This window comes from Phallusia mammillata, chromosome 3, assembly GCF_965637545.1.
Source record: "Phallusia mammillata chromosome 3, kaPhaMamm4.hap1.1, whole genome shotgun sequence".
NCBI lineage: Eukaryota > Metazoa > Chordata > Ascidiacea > Phlebobranchia > Ascidiidae > Phallusia > Phallusia mammillata.
Genome location: NC_137254.1, coordinates 20614497 through 20634146, shown reverse-complemented (window position 1 = coordinate 20634146; position 19650 = coordinate 20614497). Strand labels below are relative to the sequence as shown.

The 19650-nt window shown below is 36.6% G+C and overlaps 1 protein-coding gene across 1 annotated transcript; it reads left to right on the top strand.

Annotated features, from left to right (window-relative positions):
* Nucleotides 1-587: 587 nt before the first annotated feature.
* LOC145219809 (uncharacterized) lies at nucleotides 588-13653 on the top strand. The gene is made up of 14 exons (XM_080087118.1): nucleotides 588-2805; nucleotides 2980-3152; nucleotides 3437-3540; nucleotides 4020-4132; nucleotides 4191-4345; nucleotides 4886-4976; nucleotides 5328-5363; nucleotides 9705-9917; nucleotides 10309-10481; nucleotides 10746-10849; nucleotides 11205-11317; nucleotides 11653-11807; nucleotides 12269-12359; nucleotides 12983-13653. Exons 1-14 carry the CDS (start codon nucleotides 2617-2619, stop codon nucleotides 13028-13030), a joined length of 1758 nt encoding a protein of 585 aa, XP_079943244.1. The 5' UTR covers nucleotides 588-2616; the 3' UTR covers nucleotides 13031-13653.
* Nucleotides 13654-19650: the final 5997 nt, after the last annotated feature.

Sequence of the window (19650 nt, the reverse complement as noted above, 5' to 3'; positions counted from 1 at the left end):
AAATTAGTCTTGTGTACGATGCAGAGAGTCTTGTTTAGTTGTTTTTTTAATCCCATTTATAGCTGTAAGTATATAGTTGCTCGAAGAAAGGACCGTAAGGTGGATATTGCCGACAAATATTTGTCTGAGCAAATTTTTCCTACAGACAAATTCAGTTTTGGGCATCATTAGTCACATACGAATTGGTCATATTTAGAACTTATAAGTACTCAATTGCCTTTGTCCAACTTTAACACTATTTTATTTAAATTTCTTTTTGAAATGTCAATGAAAGCTGCTCGCTTTTGGTCTATATCCTGGATTTATTATTTTAATATTGCCGCAAAAGTGATTTGAACAATTTTTATTAGCAAGTAAAGTATCCTAGTAAATTAAAACAACACACAATATAGACATGCCCCAGGCTACAGGGCTGTTTGTAAAACCAAACTGCTCATTTCATCCGCTTACAGGCAATGTGTGTGAACAGGACAATGGCAAATTACAGCCAACGAGTGCCACTGTAAAGCTTATACAGATCACGAGCAGTATCAAATCTCAAAGCAGGTCGTAAATTACATATGCAAGGATAGAAACCCCAGGTATGTCAATTCAACGGTTAAACAGAACATTGCTGACTTATTATTCTTAATGATCAGAGTTTTTACAAAATACGTTATGGCTAATCAAAACAAAGTTATAGCTGGTATTTATGTTGCTGTTGCGACTGATTTATCTACGATTACGTGTAATGACTAAGCTAAGATTAATTTAGTACGTGGTTTCCTGTTCACTATATAGCTAAGCGTGTTTTTTTTCCGGAAATAACAGTAACGTATTCTTGTCGCAGTATCGTGATTTACTCAATCATTGTGCAGTTTATACGTGTATCAGTTTACTTCGGTTACCAGTGATTTAAGCCTCAAATTCCAAGTGTCGCAAACACTTTATAGGTACAACCGTTTCAACTGAGCCGAAGCTCTTAGCAAGCAAAAGTGCCAGTTTTAATACATAATTCTTTGTAAAGAAAGTAGAATTGGGCAAGTGTCAGACGTAGTGGTAATTCAGGGGTTGTATGTCTTTCAATGAAAAATGATCAGAAATCTGATGTAGCTGTTTTTAACATATTTGGTTTCTCAGCGTTTGTTCTGTCGCATATTAAAACAACAGTTCGTACGAGTCCGATTGCATAGCAGATTAGTAGTGTTTGACGCCAATTTTAATGTCACGACATATTAACTCTCAGTGTTTAATAATCAAGTGTGTTACTCCTTTAAATGTGCAATAAGTTACTTTTAACGAAACCCGAAGTAAGACTAATGTTATCTGCGGTCAATTATTAAGAAGTTTCCAAAACACTAGCCTTAGTGTTTAAATAAAAGGCTTCGCCAATCAGAAAGCTGTTGTTGGGTGGTATAAAACGTTTCAAATTGATTTGGGTTAATAAGCTTCATATCCAAACGCAGTAGGAAGCTGTGGTGAAAAAAAAACGATGATAGCTAGAATGACAAAACTTAATCCATTGGGTAAATACCGTATATACTGTGCTTCCCTTCAGAATTTAGGTTAATTGGTTGCAATGTTAATAGCAGACCGTATAGATAAAATGCGATATTTCACACGAGTTAACGTTATACTTTTGTACGCTGCATTAAAGCGGCGTTTGCAGCCAATATAGAGAATAAACATAAAATAGTCCACAAAATGAACATTTCGCACGGTTTTCCACTACATGTTTTGGTTGTATGGGTGACTCATATTTTCGTCCGAGTCCATTTTTAGACAGTTTGCCTTGTATTTCGCAGTTATACGTTTTCTTTCCCACTGCCGTCAATGTTCATGTTTTTGATATTATTGACTCCAATATGGCCTTTGCCCAGTTAAATGTAACATTAGCAATAGTAATTTATGTAAAAAGAGAAGAAGTTTATTGTTGCATTGTGAGTAAAATACGAAACATAAATAGTGCTGTTTTTCGCCTCAAAAGGGCAGAGAGGGGGAGTGTGTTTCCCTGGTTCATTGTTCTCAGTGGATCAGAGTTTTACCGGATTATGTGAAAGCGATTATGCTGTCGAATTTATTCAAGAATACAACTGAAAGTTACAGTACGGCTTCGTGTCTCAGACAGCATTCAACAAGTTAAAGCAGACACGACGAGGATCCATCAATAACCGAGGCATTAAGATTGGTATTTCGTAACATAGATCAGGGGTCCGCAAATACTTTTTAGCGCGACCCTAAAAAAATTGCTCTAAATTCTCGCGACCTAAGCATTTTGCAAAAATGCTCTAAATTCTCGCGACACAAGCATCAAGTTTGTGAAAAATACTAAGCAACTAAATATCAATGTTAAGACTGATATTACGCTATTGTCAGTTGCTATTTTCACATAAAACTGTAGGTAAACAAACGTATATATTCTATGAAATAAGAACTGTGGGCCCTGTGTTGAACACAGCTAATCAGAAAACGCATGCGTGCACAGGTGCACTTAGATGCCGTCGAGGCCAATGCGCTATACACTTTAAAACAAGTTTCGTTTCACACGCACTGCATTTATTTTTTTAAAAGGTTGTGTACATGTGGTAAGTTTTACATTATACTGTTCTTCGAACAATAGAACCTGTTCTTTAATTTATGGCCCAAATGTTGCTACGTGTTCCGTTTACACTGCTGTTATTTGTATTCTTTACTGGTCCAACCTTATCCAAACTTGAACATTGCGAAAATGGATGTGAAGGTAGTTTACTCGTTGGGGCATTCAACATTCAAGTCTTTGGACAAAGCAAAGCGTCCAAAGATAATGTGATGCGCTTTTTGGTGAAGGTAAAAAGCTACCTGTAAATTTGAATAACTTATGCGCAACACATTCCTGCACATTAAGGTGTATTAAATTCGATTTGTAATCACATTGCCACCATCATCACATGGTGTTTTAAGCTGTTCCAACTCAAAGCGGAAGTAGTATGCTTTGTGAAATACCAACAATATTTTTTATAGATATTGGCTCGCTACGATCTTGTTCTGGTTCAAGAAATTCGTGATTCGCAGCAAACAGCGTTTCCTGCCTTGGTTGAACAATTAAATCAGGGCACAGAAGGTCTGTATGAATTCGCAATTGGAAACAGAGTAGGAAGAACGGTATCGAAGGAACAGTATGGTTTCATATACAGGTAAGTTTACTCAGCAAAACCGGCTTTCAAAATATAAAAAAGTTGACTTGACTTCTTAAAAGTTTAAAACAATATCAATAAAGATTACGTTTAACATTGATACAATGTAGGCTACCACTCTTTCGGTAAATGCTCATCAAGCTACCTAGTATTCCTCGAAGCAAAAAAGATGCATCAAGATAATAAAGAATTGTGGTCATATAATTTGCACTTTGAATCTTAGCTTAGGGCTTTGAGTGATCAAAACATCTAAATGAGTTGTGACTGTATCTTTGAAAATTTAGACGGGACAAGTTAGAAGTAAAGAGCATGTATCAAAGATCTGACGTCTACGACGTTTTTGAACGGGAACCACTTGTTGTGAGGTTTCGTCGAATTACAAAAGCCGGTGAGTGTATAAAACTTGTAAATGGTTGTTTTAAGTTTTTGCGTGGTGCTTTTTTTACACAGTGGTTAGAGGTTTTGCACATAACAGGTATAGAGCGAGAATCGTATGAAACAAGAAGTACGAAACTACATTTGTTGTTTGGCTTATGTTTTTTCGGAAAACTCTATTGTTTGTCACATATACGTGTCACATATAATTATCAAAAAACATTTTTAATAGTGAGTGTGCAACAATTTTAACTAATATTTTACTGTATTCATGTCATTTTGAAAGTTTTTGCAAACTTTAACTAATCAAAGATGTGGGTGCATTGTTTTCAAACGTATACAAACGTTTGGTTGCAAGCAAAACTTCTACGAAAACATCAAAGCGTAAATTCTCTTTTTCTTTTTTTGAAAGCAAAACAATGCAAATGCTTTCAGTCCTGCACCAATTTACTAATAGTGATGGACAGAATTTCCATGTGTCTTATGTTGCAGGTCAGCAAAGAGAGTTTACCTTTATACCAATGCACGCTAAGCCATCTGACGCTATAGCAGAAATGAACCACTTGATTGACGTGTACGATGAATCAGTTGACCAATACGGAGAGGTATGGGTGTTTGAAACAAATGCAGCGATGGCTAAATGCTAACTGAGTTTGGTTTTAGGATGCCATTATTGCTGGAGATTTGAATGCCGCGTGTACGTTTGTTTGCAAAAGTTGTTGGGAGAAAGTAAAATTAAAAAGTGATCCTAGATTTAAGTGGCTAATTCCTGATGATGTTGACACCACTGTGGGAAAATCAGACTGTGCTTACGATAGGTTTGTACAATCAAAGACTATTTTTTTCCGAAGTGATAATTTTGGGATGATTTTTTTTCAATATTTCTTGTATGTTTCAGTACTGTTTTGATGTGCTAGCAACGTTTTCATATGTTATAAAATAGTTACTTATAATTGTTGCCTCAAATTTTGCGCTTGCGTGGACAAAATATTTAGCCATAACACGCTCGTAGCCTACTAGTTATCACAAGAAGTTCTTGTCAACAGGTGTGTTTGTTTCCCGGTCCAAACCTCGTTTTCTGGTTGATAGGCCTATACATTGCAGTCTCGGGAAAGACCAAGACAACAAGGCATTTTATGGCTGTTTGACATTAGGTCAGGTCCAGCAACTGGCTACTTAGCTGGTTAAATTTATTCAAAAAAACACTGACACAGAGTGTAAAGTCAGGCCCGAATCAAGCCCGCTTTTTTAAAGAATGCTAAGCCCGAACCTGAACCCGGCCCGACTTACAACCCTGGTTTGACGCATCTAGATGTCGCTATTGTTTAACTTGTTTAAAACGTTTTTTTATATGACAGAGTTATAGTGGCCGGTGATCAACTTCAAGAAAACTCTTGCTGTGCGACCGTCTTCCGGTACGATAATGATTATTCGCTGGATTATGAGCTAGTAAGCGACACGACCAAGAATACGGAATGATGTGAAATATCATGTATTTTTTTGAGCTCACGCGTACGCAATGGCCAATTTTGTGTCTTAATGGTTGTTAATTAGTTTCTGTACTTTCCTCTTATTATGCTGATGTGGTAAACTCATAAGCGGAAATGACTTGTAAAATAGAAAAACACATCGAAATGTTTTGAGGAGGAAAGGCAACAAATTGTGGTTCCAAATTAGGTTTAAAATGAAAAAGATGTCCTCGAAATATTGTCATTTAATTACAAGCCTTTTCTCATTACCCTGAACTTGTATTTTATTTTCGAGTAGCATATAATCTTTTTGTTTTGTCTTTTTATATAGGCCAAAGACATCAGTGACCATTTTCCCGTGGAATTTCTGATTCACTGAAGTGTAAGCCAACCTTAAACTTTACAAAGCACCATTTGTCTAAACCGGACAAAACAATATAATCGTGGGGTCTGATCATAAGAAGCCAACTTCTTGGATATTTAGCCGACTGTTGGGTTACGTCTTATGTATTTCTGGTATTATTCATCGAAGTTATGACAGATCCAGTAATGCATCGATTGTGGCTTTAAATCCATCCGTGGACTAAGTGTTTCTATATCTTAAGTTTATTTGCATGAAATGTGTAATGCTCGCATTCGAAATGCGCCTATTTTTTAGACGTAATCTAAATCCAGTGTAACCTCCAGATTTTTTTGCTTGAGTACTGTACAAAACGATTTTTAATTTGATTCGTCACTGTGACGACCAACAACTTAAATACGTACGCAATCGGTCCTTATCAGCAATTTTATATTTTTCACGTACACGTACCTTGTTTGCATTTTATTCTGTGTAGCTGCGTTCCGTTGATTGTTACCTAACTTATTATCGCCTCAACACGTGAATTAATGCCTTTAAAGCAGCAAGTTGTAGACATGCAAATAACTAAAGAATTACATACCTGAAGTTAAAAGTAAACACGTTTTATGTAAATCCAAACAACCTTTGAATTTACATTTATTTGTTAACAAAACGGTTTAGTTTAAACTTTTCGAAAATTATTAAAAAATGATCACCTTTTTGTTAAAACTGTTACCGCTAGGTATTTTGTATTTGGCACTTAAAGTTTTTTTTTCAACAGTACAGTTTTATTCCCTCAATTAGTATCCATTGTAGAGAGTAAAAAGTTTTTGTGTCACAGAGTTTATTTATATGTTTTTCTTAGTTTACAAAACGTTTTTTTGATATTGTTCGAGCCATTTATGTATTCTTTATTCCTTAAATGCATGTTCAAATGAATAAATGCGTTTTACATAAAAGGTGGTCGTGCTTATTTGATGTCCTGCTTTCGTTCTCCATCTGCCACGTTCAGTCGCGTTTACATTTTTACTCAATAGCCCATCTCGTAAACAAATTGAAATCTTCGTTTTTAAATTTCACCAGTGGTTGTTTAATTCGGTTATAAACACGGTATAAGAACAATTGTTGGGGGCGTTTGATGCAAAAACGATTAATTTTTATTCTTAAACCCGTATATGTGATTTCTGATTCGTTACTGTGACGATCAACAACTTGAATATGCACACAACTGGTTCGTGATCAGTAGCTTTTTTGCCTCAGTACGTATCTTATTTGTGTTTTTTGCAGATTCTGGTTTTTTTATGTCTCCAAAGTAACCCTATAGACTGTTCAAGCATAGGCGAGACTATATACCTGCTCACACGAAGGCACTTTCATGTGGTGTCTCACCAGGTGTTCATACTCTGCGCATTTACACTGATGGGCAAAAAATGTCGTTCACCAGACGGTTTTCGCCGCAAGAAATCACGATTTTGTACCAGTATGAACAACAGGTTTCGGCGTCTCAAAAAGGGTTCGCTTTGATAGAATTAGTTGACATGGTTAAATAAAACCATCACAAATCGCTGGTTTGATTGACAGACCATAACAATGAAGACTCAGGAAAGAGCAATACAACAAACACAATAGACAACTGGTCTTGAACAAGGGGTTTTAGGGCTGTTTGACATTAGGGCAGGTCCAGCAACTGGGTAATAGTTAATCTTTTTTTTTAAATACTGACACAGAGTGTAAAGTCAGGCCAAATTTAAGCCCCTTTTTGAAGAGACCTTGAGCCCGAACCCGGCCCGATAAGCTCGGCCCGACTTACAACTCTGGTTTACGCGAATTGTCACAATTTATAGGATCCAATAAATTCGTTCACACTGTTCATACTTGCGGTTTGGTCAGTTTTACGCCCGGTCCTTGTTCATACACTTCGTTAAGGCAAGAAATCACTTCTTTTTTCAGAAAGGTTTGTGAACCATAGTAGGATTGCAAGCACACACCTGACGTAGAGTAACAGATTGCGTTGTTCCAGTCGAGGTTAAATTACTGAATATAACCTGCCAAAATAGATACACCAACGAGGTTTGACCAACGGTTTTAGTGATCCCACGTGCAACACGTCTATTGCAAACAATTTAGCTCTGATTTGTTTTAAAATTTAGCCCTAATCCCGTCCGAACCCATTAGGATAAACCCGACTCGATGTGCAACTCTGAACAAACGAAAGTATATGTTGATGATGTTATGTGTTTGATGCTGGACAACTTCGCCAAATGAAGTGTCCACGTCATTCTGATCTAAAACGGCATGTGTTGGCAACGAAAGGATAACCCATAAAGTTGCGAAACTATATCTCAATCACTAAAAAGATAAAGCACGTGAGATACTAGGAAGTGACTAAAGAGATTATTCACATCAGAGTTGTAACGTCAAGCCGGACGTTTTGGGTCATATTTCGGTTCGTGCCTGGTTCGGGTTTAAGTTTTAAATGTTACGGAGCTGATTATAGGGTTTGAGTTCACACTCGGTCACGTTTGTGACGCAATTTCATTTTGACAAATCTAACTTCGCGTCGTATTCGGGGTTCGATTTGAAAAAGAGCATTATTGCGTCGGATATCTTTGTGTTATTATTTACGTTGTCCTATTATAATAGGCCAAGAGGGATATATCGAAACATAACACTTTGATAAATTATAAGTTTAGAATAGTTACTTTTTTATTGCTGATATTTATTTTACTTGTTTAATCTTTGTGAACGCCTTAGCGTCCCAAATAAAACAGCAAAAATTACCCGCAAAAGAATCTTATGCATCAATTACAACTAAACTTTAGCAAAAGGTCGTGAAGGAGGAACCGCTTTACACTCAACCGCTTTACACTCATTATGATGCAATGTGCCATTTTGTTACTAAGGAAGTTACATAGTCAATGACCGTGGAGTAATATTTAGAGATGTACCGAATCGGATAACTTTCGGGTCGGCCGAAACCTAATATTCGGTACATCTCTAGTAGTAATTGACCTTCGAACAGAAAAATATGAACAGTAATCCTCTAATTAGCAGTGCAAATATGTTACTAAGCATCTACCCAGTTGCGCCATACTCGTCTGACTTTTATTTGCTTGAAGCCTGGACAATCGCTCTACTAGTTTATGTGATTTCACGGTACTCGATAGATTTCAATTATTAACCTAACATTAATGTTGTGTAAGCAAGTGGAAGTCACATTCTCTTACAAAATAGAACCGTGAATTTTCAAGTGTCGAAACCCTGCCATAACGGCTTGTTACTTTAGTGTAGTCCACTATTTTTTATATATTTTGAGTGTGTTTATGCGCAGAAGTTCCGAATCTATGCGATTGAATGTAAATTTGCAAAAGAACACTTTGAAATGTACTCGAAATGCATTAAAATTCAACCTTTGAGAGAAAAAAGTAAAAAAAAATGTTTTTCTAATTCAAGTAATTTTAGGGATTTATAAGCGATGGTCACTTCTAGTCATAAAATATTGATGATTCATAATTTTACGAGCTCATTGAGTCGGTGGTATGTGGTCATATGTTGTTGAAGTGTTTGTGAACAGTCGTTACTCATTAACAAACGCACAGAATAAATTTGCTTCTCTCCTGTTCGACAAGAGAACTGAGCTACACAAATATGAAACGGACACTGAATTGTGTCGCTTAATATCTCCAGTCGCCGTTTGCGATGTGTAGATGGAAAAACAATGGGCACAAAGAGTAGGTGCCGTATTCTAAAGGAAGTTGCTTCATATGAGGCTTATCGAAGTGAATAGAAACAGTTTCTATGTGACGGGCCACGTTCTTGCGTAGGTACCGTTTGAAAGACTGTCAGAGGGTTGTATTGAGGCTTAAATTTGAATGCATATATGCTAGCATGAAGAAATGTGGATGATAAAGTAAGCTTCTGAAGAAATATTATAAGTGCAGCTTTAAATATATGCTACACATCTTGCTACTACTTGCTTGAAATAAAGTGCTTGTTACCCAAGTAGAAGTCTAAAATTTAATCATAAACATAAAGTACTGGTGTATATAGAATACTTCATATACAGACATTTCAACAATCTCTGTTGTCATCTTCAATTGAAACGTCTGTATGATGTATTCTATATAGGTTACACCAAATACATTTTTTTTATCAAATACATTGCCAGCAGAATCAGGTTTATAATATGAGCGAACTAAGGGCTGTTTTAGTATTGTACACACCTTTGAGATAGTTTTATCATGTAATAGTATACAAAGTCCCGTTTTGAAAGCAACAGTTTAAATATGTGCTTGTAGTTGTTGGTTAAACAGTTACTCCAGCACGTGGAATACAGCCGTTACCTAAATGCTGACAGATTTACTCTAGGGAAATTTTATACTCAAAATTTCTAAGGTCAATATGTTACTGCGAGTTCCCATTACCCTTCTCTTATGTCTGTTACTTTCTGGTCTCACCTTATCCGAACTTGATCATTGTGAAGCAGGGTGTGATGGTCGTTTGCTAGTTGGAGCATTTAACGTTCAAGTCTTTGGGCAAAGCAAAGCGTCAAAAGATGATGTGATGTACTATTTGGTGAAGGTAAAAGTGTTTTGTGTCGAACCTGTTTTTCAAGTAAACTTACTTTAAAATGTCTTTGAATAGCTAATTTATTAAGTTGTTCTCAAGTTAAATAATTTTCTTTCATACGTAGCCTCAACTCACAGTATTACTAGGAAGTATATCGTCCACAACTTTCCGAATTTTCTGTTCATAAGATTTAGTAACTATTATCTACCTTAGGGGGCATTAGTATTTGTGTTTACAAATGTTGATCACAATATGGCCTGTTGTTAATTTTTAAAATGCTTAGCCCAAAGAACATTACTTTTTAGTTTAAAACTACATGAAACCAATCTATGACATAACGTTTGTAATTTTACCCTTCTAATTGTAATCTGCTTGAGCATGTTCGAAAAGGAGTATTTTATAGATTTTGGCCCGCTACGATCTTGTTGTGGTTCAAGAAATTCGTGATTCAAAAGAAACAGCGTTCCCTACATTGGTTGAACAACTAAATGAGGCTACAGAAGGTCTCTATGAGTCTGAAGTTGGCCTCAGGGTGGGAAGATCGTCTTCCAAGGAACAATATGGTTTTATTTACAAGTAATATTTCAAAAAAAACGCGATAAGTCAATTAATACATGTAAACATCTGGTTGGGCGCTTTGCTAACTTGTATATAATATATAGAATTTATTTTACAAGTTTCGTTAGTCATGAATTCCTACAACTAATTTTGCAAGAATTTAAATGAAGTGATTTGACGAACAGGGGATGACTCAGTGCACTGAATCAATTGACATGTTTTAATCAAATTGCCAGATATATGCCGATCTTAACCACTTAACGATTTTTTGTAATTCTATAGAAAGGACAAGCTCGAAATCGAACACATGTATCAAAACGCTGATGACGATGATGTTTTTGAAAGAGAACCAGTTGTCATAAGGTTCCGTCGAAAAACGGATGTCGGTCAGTGTAAAAGAGTTCAAAATTCTTAGTTTACGCCTCTTATGAAGCTCATCACTTTGTCAATTCATATTTAGATTCAAGTTTAAAATCCACACTTTTACGTTTGTTATGTCTTTGTTTTTAGAAGTGATAATTAAACCTGTGGTCAAAACTGTGTTCGTGTTATTAACCAGTGTTTTTACCACGGAAAACCTTCAGACCTAACATCACCTATTTGTTGGGCATTTACTGGAACTAACGTTGCAATCATAACTGTACATGTAAAAATTACACAGTGAGAAAGGTCGTTTGTAAAATCTTGTTGACAGGTTTAAGAGTCTGTGAAAAGGATTTGTCACATGTTTTTGTGTTGCAGGCCAGCAGAGAGCTTTCACATTCATACCGATGCACGCTAAGCCATCTGACGCTATAGCGGAAATGAACCACTTGATTGACGTGTACAATGAATCGGTTGAGGCTTACGGACCGGTGGGAAACAATGTTACATATTGAATAGATTCATTTGCGCTTGTCATTTTGTTTGTCGGGCGAACAAGTTTATAAAGGTGCCCTTGTCAACCGAATTGGTGGGCCATAGATTTAACTGAAGCGTGTTTTAAACGTACAAAGGGTTTGATTGATAAAGAAATTGAACCATAAAGTACTGCGTCGAGAAACCCCATTGGAGTAGCAAAATCCCAATTTATGGACATCTTGCATAATCCATTGTGGTAAACTTGACTCTACACTGACATGTAAAGTTTACTAGCTGTTGGTATGCACACTTTCATAACATTTATTTTTACAATTAAAAAATCGTTTAGGATGCGGTCATTGCTGGAGATTTGAACGCGGACTGTTCGTATGTCTGCAAAAGTTGTTGGGACCAAGTAAAACTGAAAAGTGATCCAAGATTTAATTGGCTTATTGCTGATGACGTTGATACTACCGTTGGAAATTCAGACTGTGCATATGATAGGTTTGCAAAACGTATATTTAATGGGAGAAATGGTTTTCCATTTATATAATACTTCTATTTTTGAACGAGCTTTTCTTCCCATATATATAACACTTCTGATGCCTTTGATGCGTTTATTTTTAGTAATAAAACTGGCTATGGTCACACTGGCTTGTAATAACGCTAGTTTCCATTTTATTCATTAGGTTATACATATGTTAAGAGTCTGTGAAAAGGATTTGTCGTTACACATACCAACAATTTCGCAATGTTTACAGACTTTACTGATTTCGCAAATTTTCGAAATTAGCATCAGTCAAATACACGGCATATTCGTTTCCTTTTGCTTGTTTGTCATGAATCACAAAGGCTTGAGTGACTAAGTGTTTCTCGTCTCATTTGAATATATTCAGGGATTTACTCAAGTGTTTGACGCATGCAGATGCGTCATTGGTAAATGACTTATACGGTTTTTGTTGTAGAGTTATAGTTGCTGGTGATGAGCTTCAACAAAACTCCTGCTGTGCGACAGTTTTTCGGTACGATCAAGAATATGAAATTGACGAAGAGCTGGTAAGTAAAATCTAAGTGCACATGATAAAGTCCATTATGAGCCAACCCCAAGAATATATTATACCCACGTGAAAAACTTTTGGCTGAATGGCCAATACAACATACAGTGTAACCCGGCCGAGCGTTGAAACAATATAATTCCCTTGTGTAATTTTAAAGCAGTAATTTCATCACTTGGGACGTGAAATGTCATGACAGCAAAGCGGTTTAGTGTAGATTGCGACGGAATTACAATGCTATGAAGATACATTAGATGTGATTGTAATGGAATGAAATGGCAATGTTGCTATACCACGAACTACGGTCAACAATCTAGTTTAAAACTACGTACAACCCTGTCTCATGAACCATGTTTCTTTTGATCTAAGCAACTTCTACTCAAAAGCATTCAAGCGCTTTAATTACAAAGCGAAGTGGTTCAACAAAAATATTTGTGTAGTCAAGAAAACCATTGAAATTCATGTGTGTGTTCTCAACATTAAAGTAGACTAAATTTATTCACAGCAACACAACGCTACTCGTCAGTCTGGCCTATTTGGTCGACTATTATACTCCCGTTATTGGCGTTGTTTAGTTCTTCTTCCATTGGTGCTAAATTCCATAACTATTTTTTTTTTCTGTAGGCCAAGGACATCAGTGATCACTTTCCTGTGGAATTTGTGATTTACTGACGTTTTTGCGGATTTTCACCCCTCATTGAGCACAAACTCTTGCGAGTCCATTTACTCTTTTTATGTTTTCGCAATGATATACAGAGTTTACACCCAACAGCCATATGTTGCCCACAGTTCCTTGAGTTGTAGGCCTATAGTGTATTTTCTGAAAAAATATGCGTTTTCAATCTAATTTTTCACTGTGATAATTGGCACTTAATATATATGCAGACCATAGGGTCTTAATTATTAATTTTACGTCTTTTTAAACAGTGTCTTTTTACCAATCGAGAAACGCATCACCTGATCCCCGTCAAATATCGAATTATTTATTGCTTTCGCCTCACTTTGAAACACACTGCTCCAAACACGCACTATATTTTGTTCAACCATGTTACCCTTTTTTATCACCTCGTTGTTGCCTTTTGTCATAAAATCAGCATGTAAACACGTTAATCAATTGTGTATGCCAATGTAAATTAAGTGCACAACTAACTTGTGAAACAAATACTAACAGTGTAGTAAAATTTAGGCTATCGGACAATTGTTCTTATTAGTTACTGTGAATTTTCGCACGTAATTGTACGAATGTACGCTATAGTCTGCTCTTATTGTTTTGCACAATATAATTTTATTTTCCACGCTTAGCGTACATTATATTACCTGTATCGTTAATAAGGGTGTGATGTTTTGTTTGGTAAAAAACATACTTTATGATATTTAAGACCGAAAACGACGTGAAAAGTAACGATTCTGGGCCCCTTACAATTATTTTTCAACAACATGGCGACTACATTTAAAAAGTAAAATCAAGACATTTTATCTAAAGAATAGAAAGAATTTAACTGGAAGTCAAGAATTGCAAACAGAGAGTCGAACCGGAACTGAACCCGAAGCCGAATCCGAACCCGCAAACCGGTTTTAGAGGTTCAATTCATTGAAACCGAATCGAAGTCGAACCCCAAGTTCAGTTAGTTTGCTTAAATCGAAACAAAACCCAAACTCGAAAATGTAAGCTTATTTTTTTTTAAAAACCTGAACCGAACCCGAAATATCTAAAACAATAAAAAGTGAACCAGAACCAAACCCAAACCCACAGCACAAGCGAATTGTTACAGCATGAATTTGCTTGCAAGTGCTTTTTTCAAAATCCATAGAAAACACAAGTTGTTGTACGAACTGGATTGCACTGTTTCCATGATTAATTTGGATACCTTTGCGGTGTTTGATTTTGCAAATTCTGCAAAATTTTGAATAAAAATATAACTACGCTCAACTTATAATGTTTAAATGAAACTCATGAACATGAGATAGAGTTTAAATTAAGTTCTAGCGGGTAAATTTTCCTGATATACATGTAGCCTACTTAAGTCCCGAAAGATACAAAGGTTGTCATGTATATTCATCTAAAATTGGAATAAATAGTTTGACTATGTTCCTCCGACGTCAAAAAAGAGATGACGTAATAGTGACGTCATTCTTTACATGCTGTATTTTGATATTAAAAGCTTTTGACAGTACCTTAAGTTATTGTACAATCTTTTACTCTGCTTTTGATTTTTTATCATTTATTTGACACTTTTCAGTCATAAATATATTTTTTGCATCAATCAAGGACTATATGTCATGTTTATTACAAGAATTACCATGTGAAACACATGGTAATTGACGTCACTTTTACGCCAATGGCGTCACTTTTTCGTCACATCTAGATTTTCTTGTCAGCAAGGCACTTTAGAAATAAAAAATATTTGGTCGTTAAAGCAGGTTATTAAAAAAAAACACCAAAAACCATATCCTTTGCGTTGTTAAAAGCGTGCAAAGTCGCCCCATTTTACGCTCCATGAATTCTCGTGCGACAACTTGTGTTTGATAGATAGACTTTGGCTTTTTTGTCTGTTTCTAGCTTACGCTTGTGATCTAACATTATTTACTGTGACCTAACAAATCACCTACCATGATTGGTGTAGTGTCAAACGTAACAATGCGTCTGATGTCCTTATTGGTTGTCCCTATTTGGGAGTACTCGGTACTAAGCATCGCTGTTTTTGATGCTCGGTGCTCGGCCGAGCAGTTTCACAAACTGACCCGAGCGGTAAATTTGCATATTCATGCCCTGCTAACATACGTAACTAGTGTTCCAAGAAAAAAAACGAGTGATCATGATTTTACAGCTCAATAAAACACCGCCGGTGACGTAAGAGGCCTTATTGAGCTAAAACGTTCAAAGGGGATTTTTTGTGACGTCATAATGCACCAAACGTGCTCGGCCGAGCACCGAGCATTAAAGTGAGATGCTCGGTGCTCGACCAAACAGAACATTTACACTTTTGGCACATCCCTACTTATTGGTGAAATCTTGTACAGACTGCAGAGTGCAGATAACGTTTTACAGTTTCTTTCTGTGCTGTGAGCAGCCTTTTTAGCAGTCGCAAATTGTGGTTGAGCTAATTTAGTTTAGAAACATTTATGTGCCAACATTACAGTGTATAATGTGCAGATAATCGAACATGAATGCTAAAAAATTTAAAGTGCAATTTAAAGTGTACAATACGTACATAGGTTGGTGACGTCACGTCACAATAATATTTAGTTCATATGATAACGTCATGTTAAGTTACTCTTCATAGTGACCGACAACGCGAAAAAACAACTTTGGAAAGAAAGTGAAAATCACGAATACCATAGGAAAGTTTGTTTGGCCCGAAACAGCAATTGCATGTTTTTTTTCTAGTAGATCTACTAACACCATAACTCACGTCAGCCGCACTATCGAAAATGAGTTCAATGTGCAGCTGACAAAAATGCAGCTGAGGCAAAAACTGCGATTGTTTAGATTTATAAAAAATATGGTGGACTAAAATCTGAGCTACTTGGTCATAAAGGATCATTGACTAACAATCAACGTAATGTTACGTGGTTATTGTTGAATAATTTGCAGTTCATGCACAAACTGCTGTAAAAGTAACGTTAATTTGTCGCATGTTATAGTTGTGTTTTGCAGAACCGCAGGGAAAGGGACTCCCTTAGGGTTGGATCCGTTTTTGAAAAAGGTAACCTGACAATGGTTCAGTAATTCAGTTGTAAGCAATTATTTGGATTAAACGGTCGCGGAATGCTATTTGCAAAAAAGCAGAAATCAATAAAACATAATTAACCCTTTCTTCGTGAGGTTAGAAAGAAAATTATCATTTAGGAAAGAAGTGTGTATAGTTTCCTTGTAACCCGTTTTGATTTGTTTTTAGATCTGTATGGAAGAACTGTTAAAACTTTCTGCCATAATTGGCAGAAAATCACATGCTGAGGCCATTGACAAATCGTTGGTCACCAGGAGCCTTGCTCCAATGCACAGTGGGTTTTTGGTGGAATCGACATGCAACAGTGGGTTTTTGCTGGAATCGACATCGAAACAAAGTATGATTATTATAAACTTGCTTTATGTTGTTAGTTCCATGCAGAGATCAACAAACCCTGGAAGGTGTCATCCATAGGCACGTGCTGCCATGGACTGCAGTTTGGTCCGACGAATGGCGGGCCCACAGCAATCTGGGAAGTATGCAAAGCAGCAAGCAGGTACCATAAAAGTGCAGGATTATTAGATTTTTGCATTGTTTTAGGCATTGGATACATTTATCGGTCCATACTAACGTCTTTTGAGCGATGTAAAAAGATATTTTATTCCAACCTATATAATCGGAGAAAACAACATATCAATTTTAAAAAAAGAACATTGTTGGCTTGTCGTACATAAAGTACTGATCGCTTAAGCTTAAACTTGCACAGTCTTTTGTAGGAGGCCTGTCTCCATTTTTTGCCGCATTCCCCAATTGATTTAGCCCGCTAATTTACGTGTTACGTCATAATGTCCATTTAATAAAGCAGGTCATAATTGATAAAGCCACAGAAATCCATCACACTGATTTTTTTCTATGTATATAACAGGGGTGGCCAGACCTGCTTCATGCTCGAGCCGCATATCACAAAACTTAGTTTAAAATAAGCCGCAAGACAAAAAATCAAAAACGAATTTGTTCACGCAAAATAAAGTCTACGCTATCAAATAATGATTGCTGTGTGGTGATGCTGTGTGTCTCCACCTGGGCTTCAAGGTGTGTGAAATGAGGCTGATATGATGGGAACGTTTTTGTGTTTATAGCTTCGTAATGACGTTTCAAGTTAGGTACTAGTTTTGTAATGATTGAGCGAAGCTGGACAAATAAGACACACAGGTTTACCTCCATTATTAATGAATGCAAACTCCTCCTCCCATTCTGTTTCAAAAGTTATATTTTCTTGTTTATCTTTCTTTTTTTGCAGTTATTTCTCAACAACGTTTTTTGGCTAAACCTTGCAGTTATGGCATGTGCAACATTAAAGAGCCGCAATCAAAGGCTCAAAGAGCCGCAGTTTGGCCACCCCTAGTATATAACGAGTTAGGCAACCCTAGTGCGGTGGATGCAGATCCAGGCTACAAGGATCGACTCCCTGTTGTATGATTTTTTTCTTATACTTAATTTTTTTCCTCATACCGAAAAGGGATGTGAACACTAATAGGCAAAGCGCCACTATTTTGCAATTTCATAGAACCAACAAAAAACATCCCATTGTGCAATGATAGCGTAATTGTTCTTTTACCTTTGATTAACATGGGCCGATAATTTCTTAATACCCTTGGTGAGGCTGCAATTTTCATTCGTGGGTCTGCGCAAAAATCCTACTGGCGGCGTGAAAAAGTTTGCCGCATCACAGTTTGAACACCAACACAAACACAAAGGTAGTTGTACACAGGTTTTTTTTAAGGTTTGGTTTGGGTGACCGCTAAGTAGTTTTAAGAGACCGCAAGTGTTTCATTTGAATACCAAAAATAGCCATTTTTGCTTAAACTGTAGTTGCAAGTCCAAATTTTGGGAAACCGCTGGAGAAATTTGCGGTCCCCCAAAACACCTTAAAAAAACACTGGTTGTACAAACAATTCGTTTTGATGACGTCATCAAACTTGCGTTTGCAGATTTGGCATAAAATGCTAGATTTTTTTAACTTAACACAGGGGTGGGGAATGTACTTAATACTGCGGACCGTATGGATTGCACAACATTTTCGGGCGGCCAAATGTAATAATACCAAGTGATTTTATATTTTGTCGCTCCAGATTTGATTTTTTCTTTGCTGTTACTTGTTTGCAACAAACGAGGCATACAGGTTTATCACTTAATTCGACTAAAATTTGTCCATTCTTTCTGGAACACCCTAGCTCCATTATACCGCGGGTCACTTTGAAAAGGCAAGCGGGCCGCAGGTTCCCTACCCCTGACTTAACATAACGTGCCTGCATGGCATGTACTTTTTTTACGCTTTAGGGGATTTTCCCTACACGTATTATCTTTTTGACCCAAGTGTTGACAGCACTAGACCATAGACTTTGCACTAGACCAAGTAACCACCGTCATTTCGCCGAAATGAGAATCGAACTTTTTTTGTGGAAAATTTTACAATTTAACTGATTACCACATACATATTTCAAATTATATTTTTAGCTTATTACATAAATTATTATTTTTTTGCTTTACGTCACACACATCATGACGTCATCATATAATTCTACAGGCCTTTAAAAAACGTCATTTTGCGAAATATAAAATGACGACAATCGCTTTTCATTATCACACCATTTTTAACACTCAAACAACTTTAACCCTGTAACGCGACCAACCAGAACACAATCGTTGCGGCCCCGCCATAAAACATGAGTGAGGTACCATTGAACACTCGTTTTGCATTTTTTTCCAGTATTGACATTGACAAATATTAATAATGCAAAATAAATTATCAAAAACACCTCATTTTGTAATTAGACATATGATTTTTATGAATCCGCGAATTATGACGATATTGGGTTCTTTTTATCTCTTATATCTTATACGGGCAAGGATGAAAAAGCTCAAACTTTCCACTTTTTACCACTTGGGGTAGTAATTTATAAGGTCGTTCGTCCGCTTTTTATTGCAGAAATGGATAGTACCCGGGTATATGTTTTTAAAACACTTGGTAAAGTTTCTCCTTTGGGGCCGGAACATAATTTCGTTGTTCGTCAAACTTTCGAAAAATGTCAACTGAGCTGAGCCCCTGTGCACAAATGGACCAGTTTAAACCACTTGGGGTAGTAATTTATAAGGTCGTTCATCCGCTTTTTATTGCAGAAATGGATAGTACCCGGCTATATGTTTTTAAAACACTTGGTAAAGTTTCTCCTTTGGGGCCGGAACATAATTTCGTTGTTCGTCAAACTTTCGAAAAATGTCAACTGAGCTGAGCCCCTGTGCACAAATGGACCAGTTTAAACCACTTGGGGTAGTAATTTATAAGGTCGTTCGTCCGCTTTTTATTGCAGAAATGGATAGTACCCGGGTATATGTTTTTAAAACACTTGGTAAAGTTTCTCCTTTGGGGCCGGAACATAATTTCGTTGTTCGTCAAACTTTCGAAAAATGTCAACTGAGCTGAGCCCCTGTGCACAAATGGACCAGTTTAAACCACTTGGGGTAGTAATTTATAAGGTCGTTCGTCCGCTTTTTATTGCAGAAATGGATAGTACCCGGGTATATGTTTTTAAAACACTTGGTAAAGTTTTTCCTTCGGGG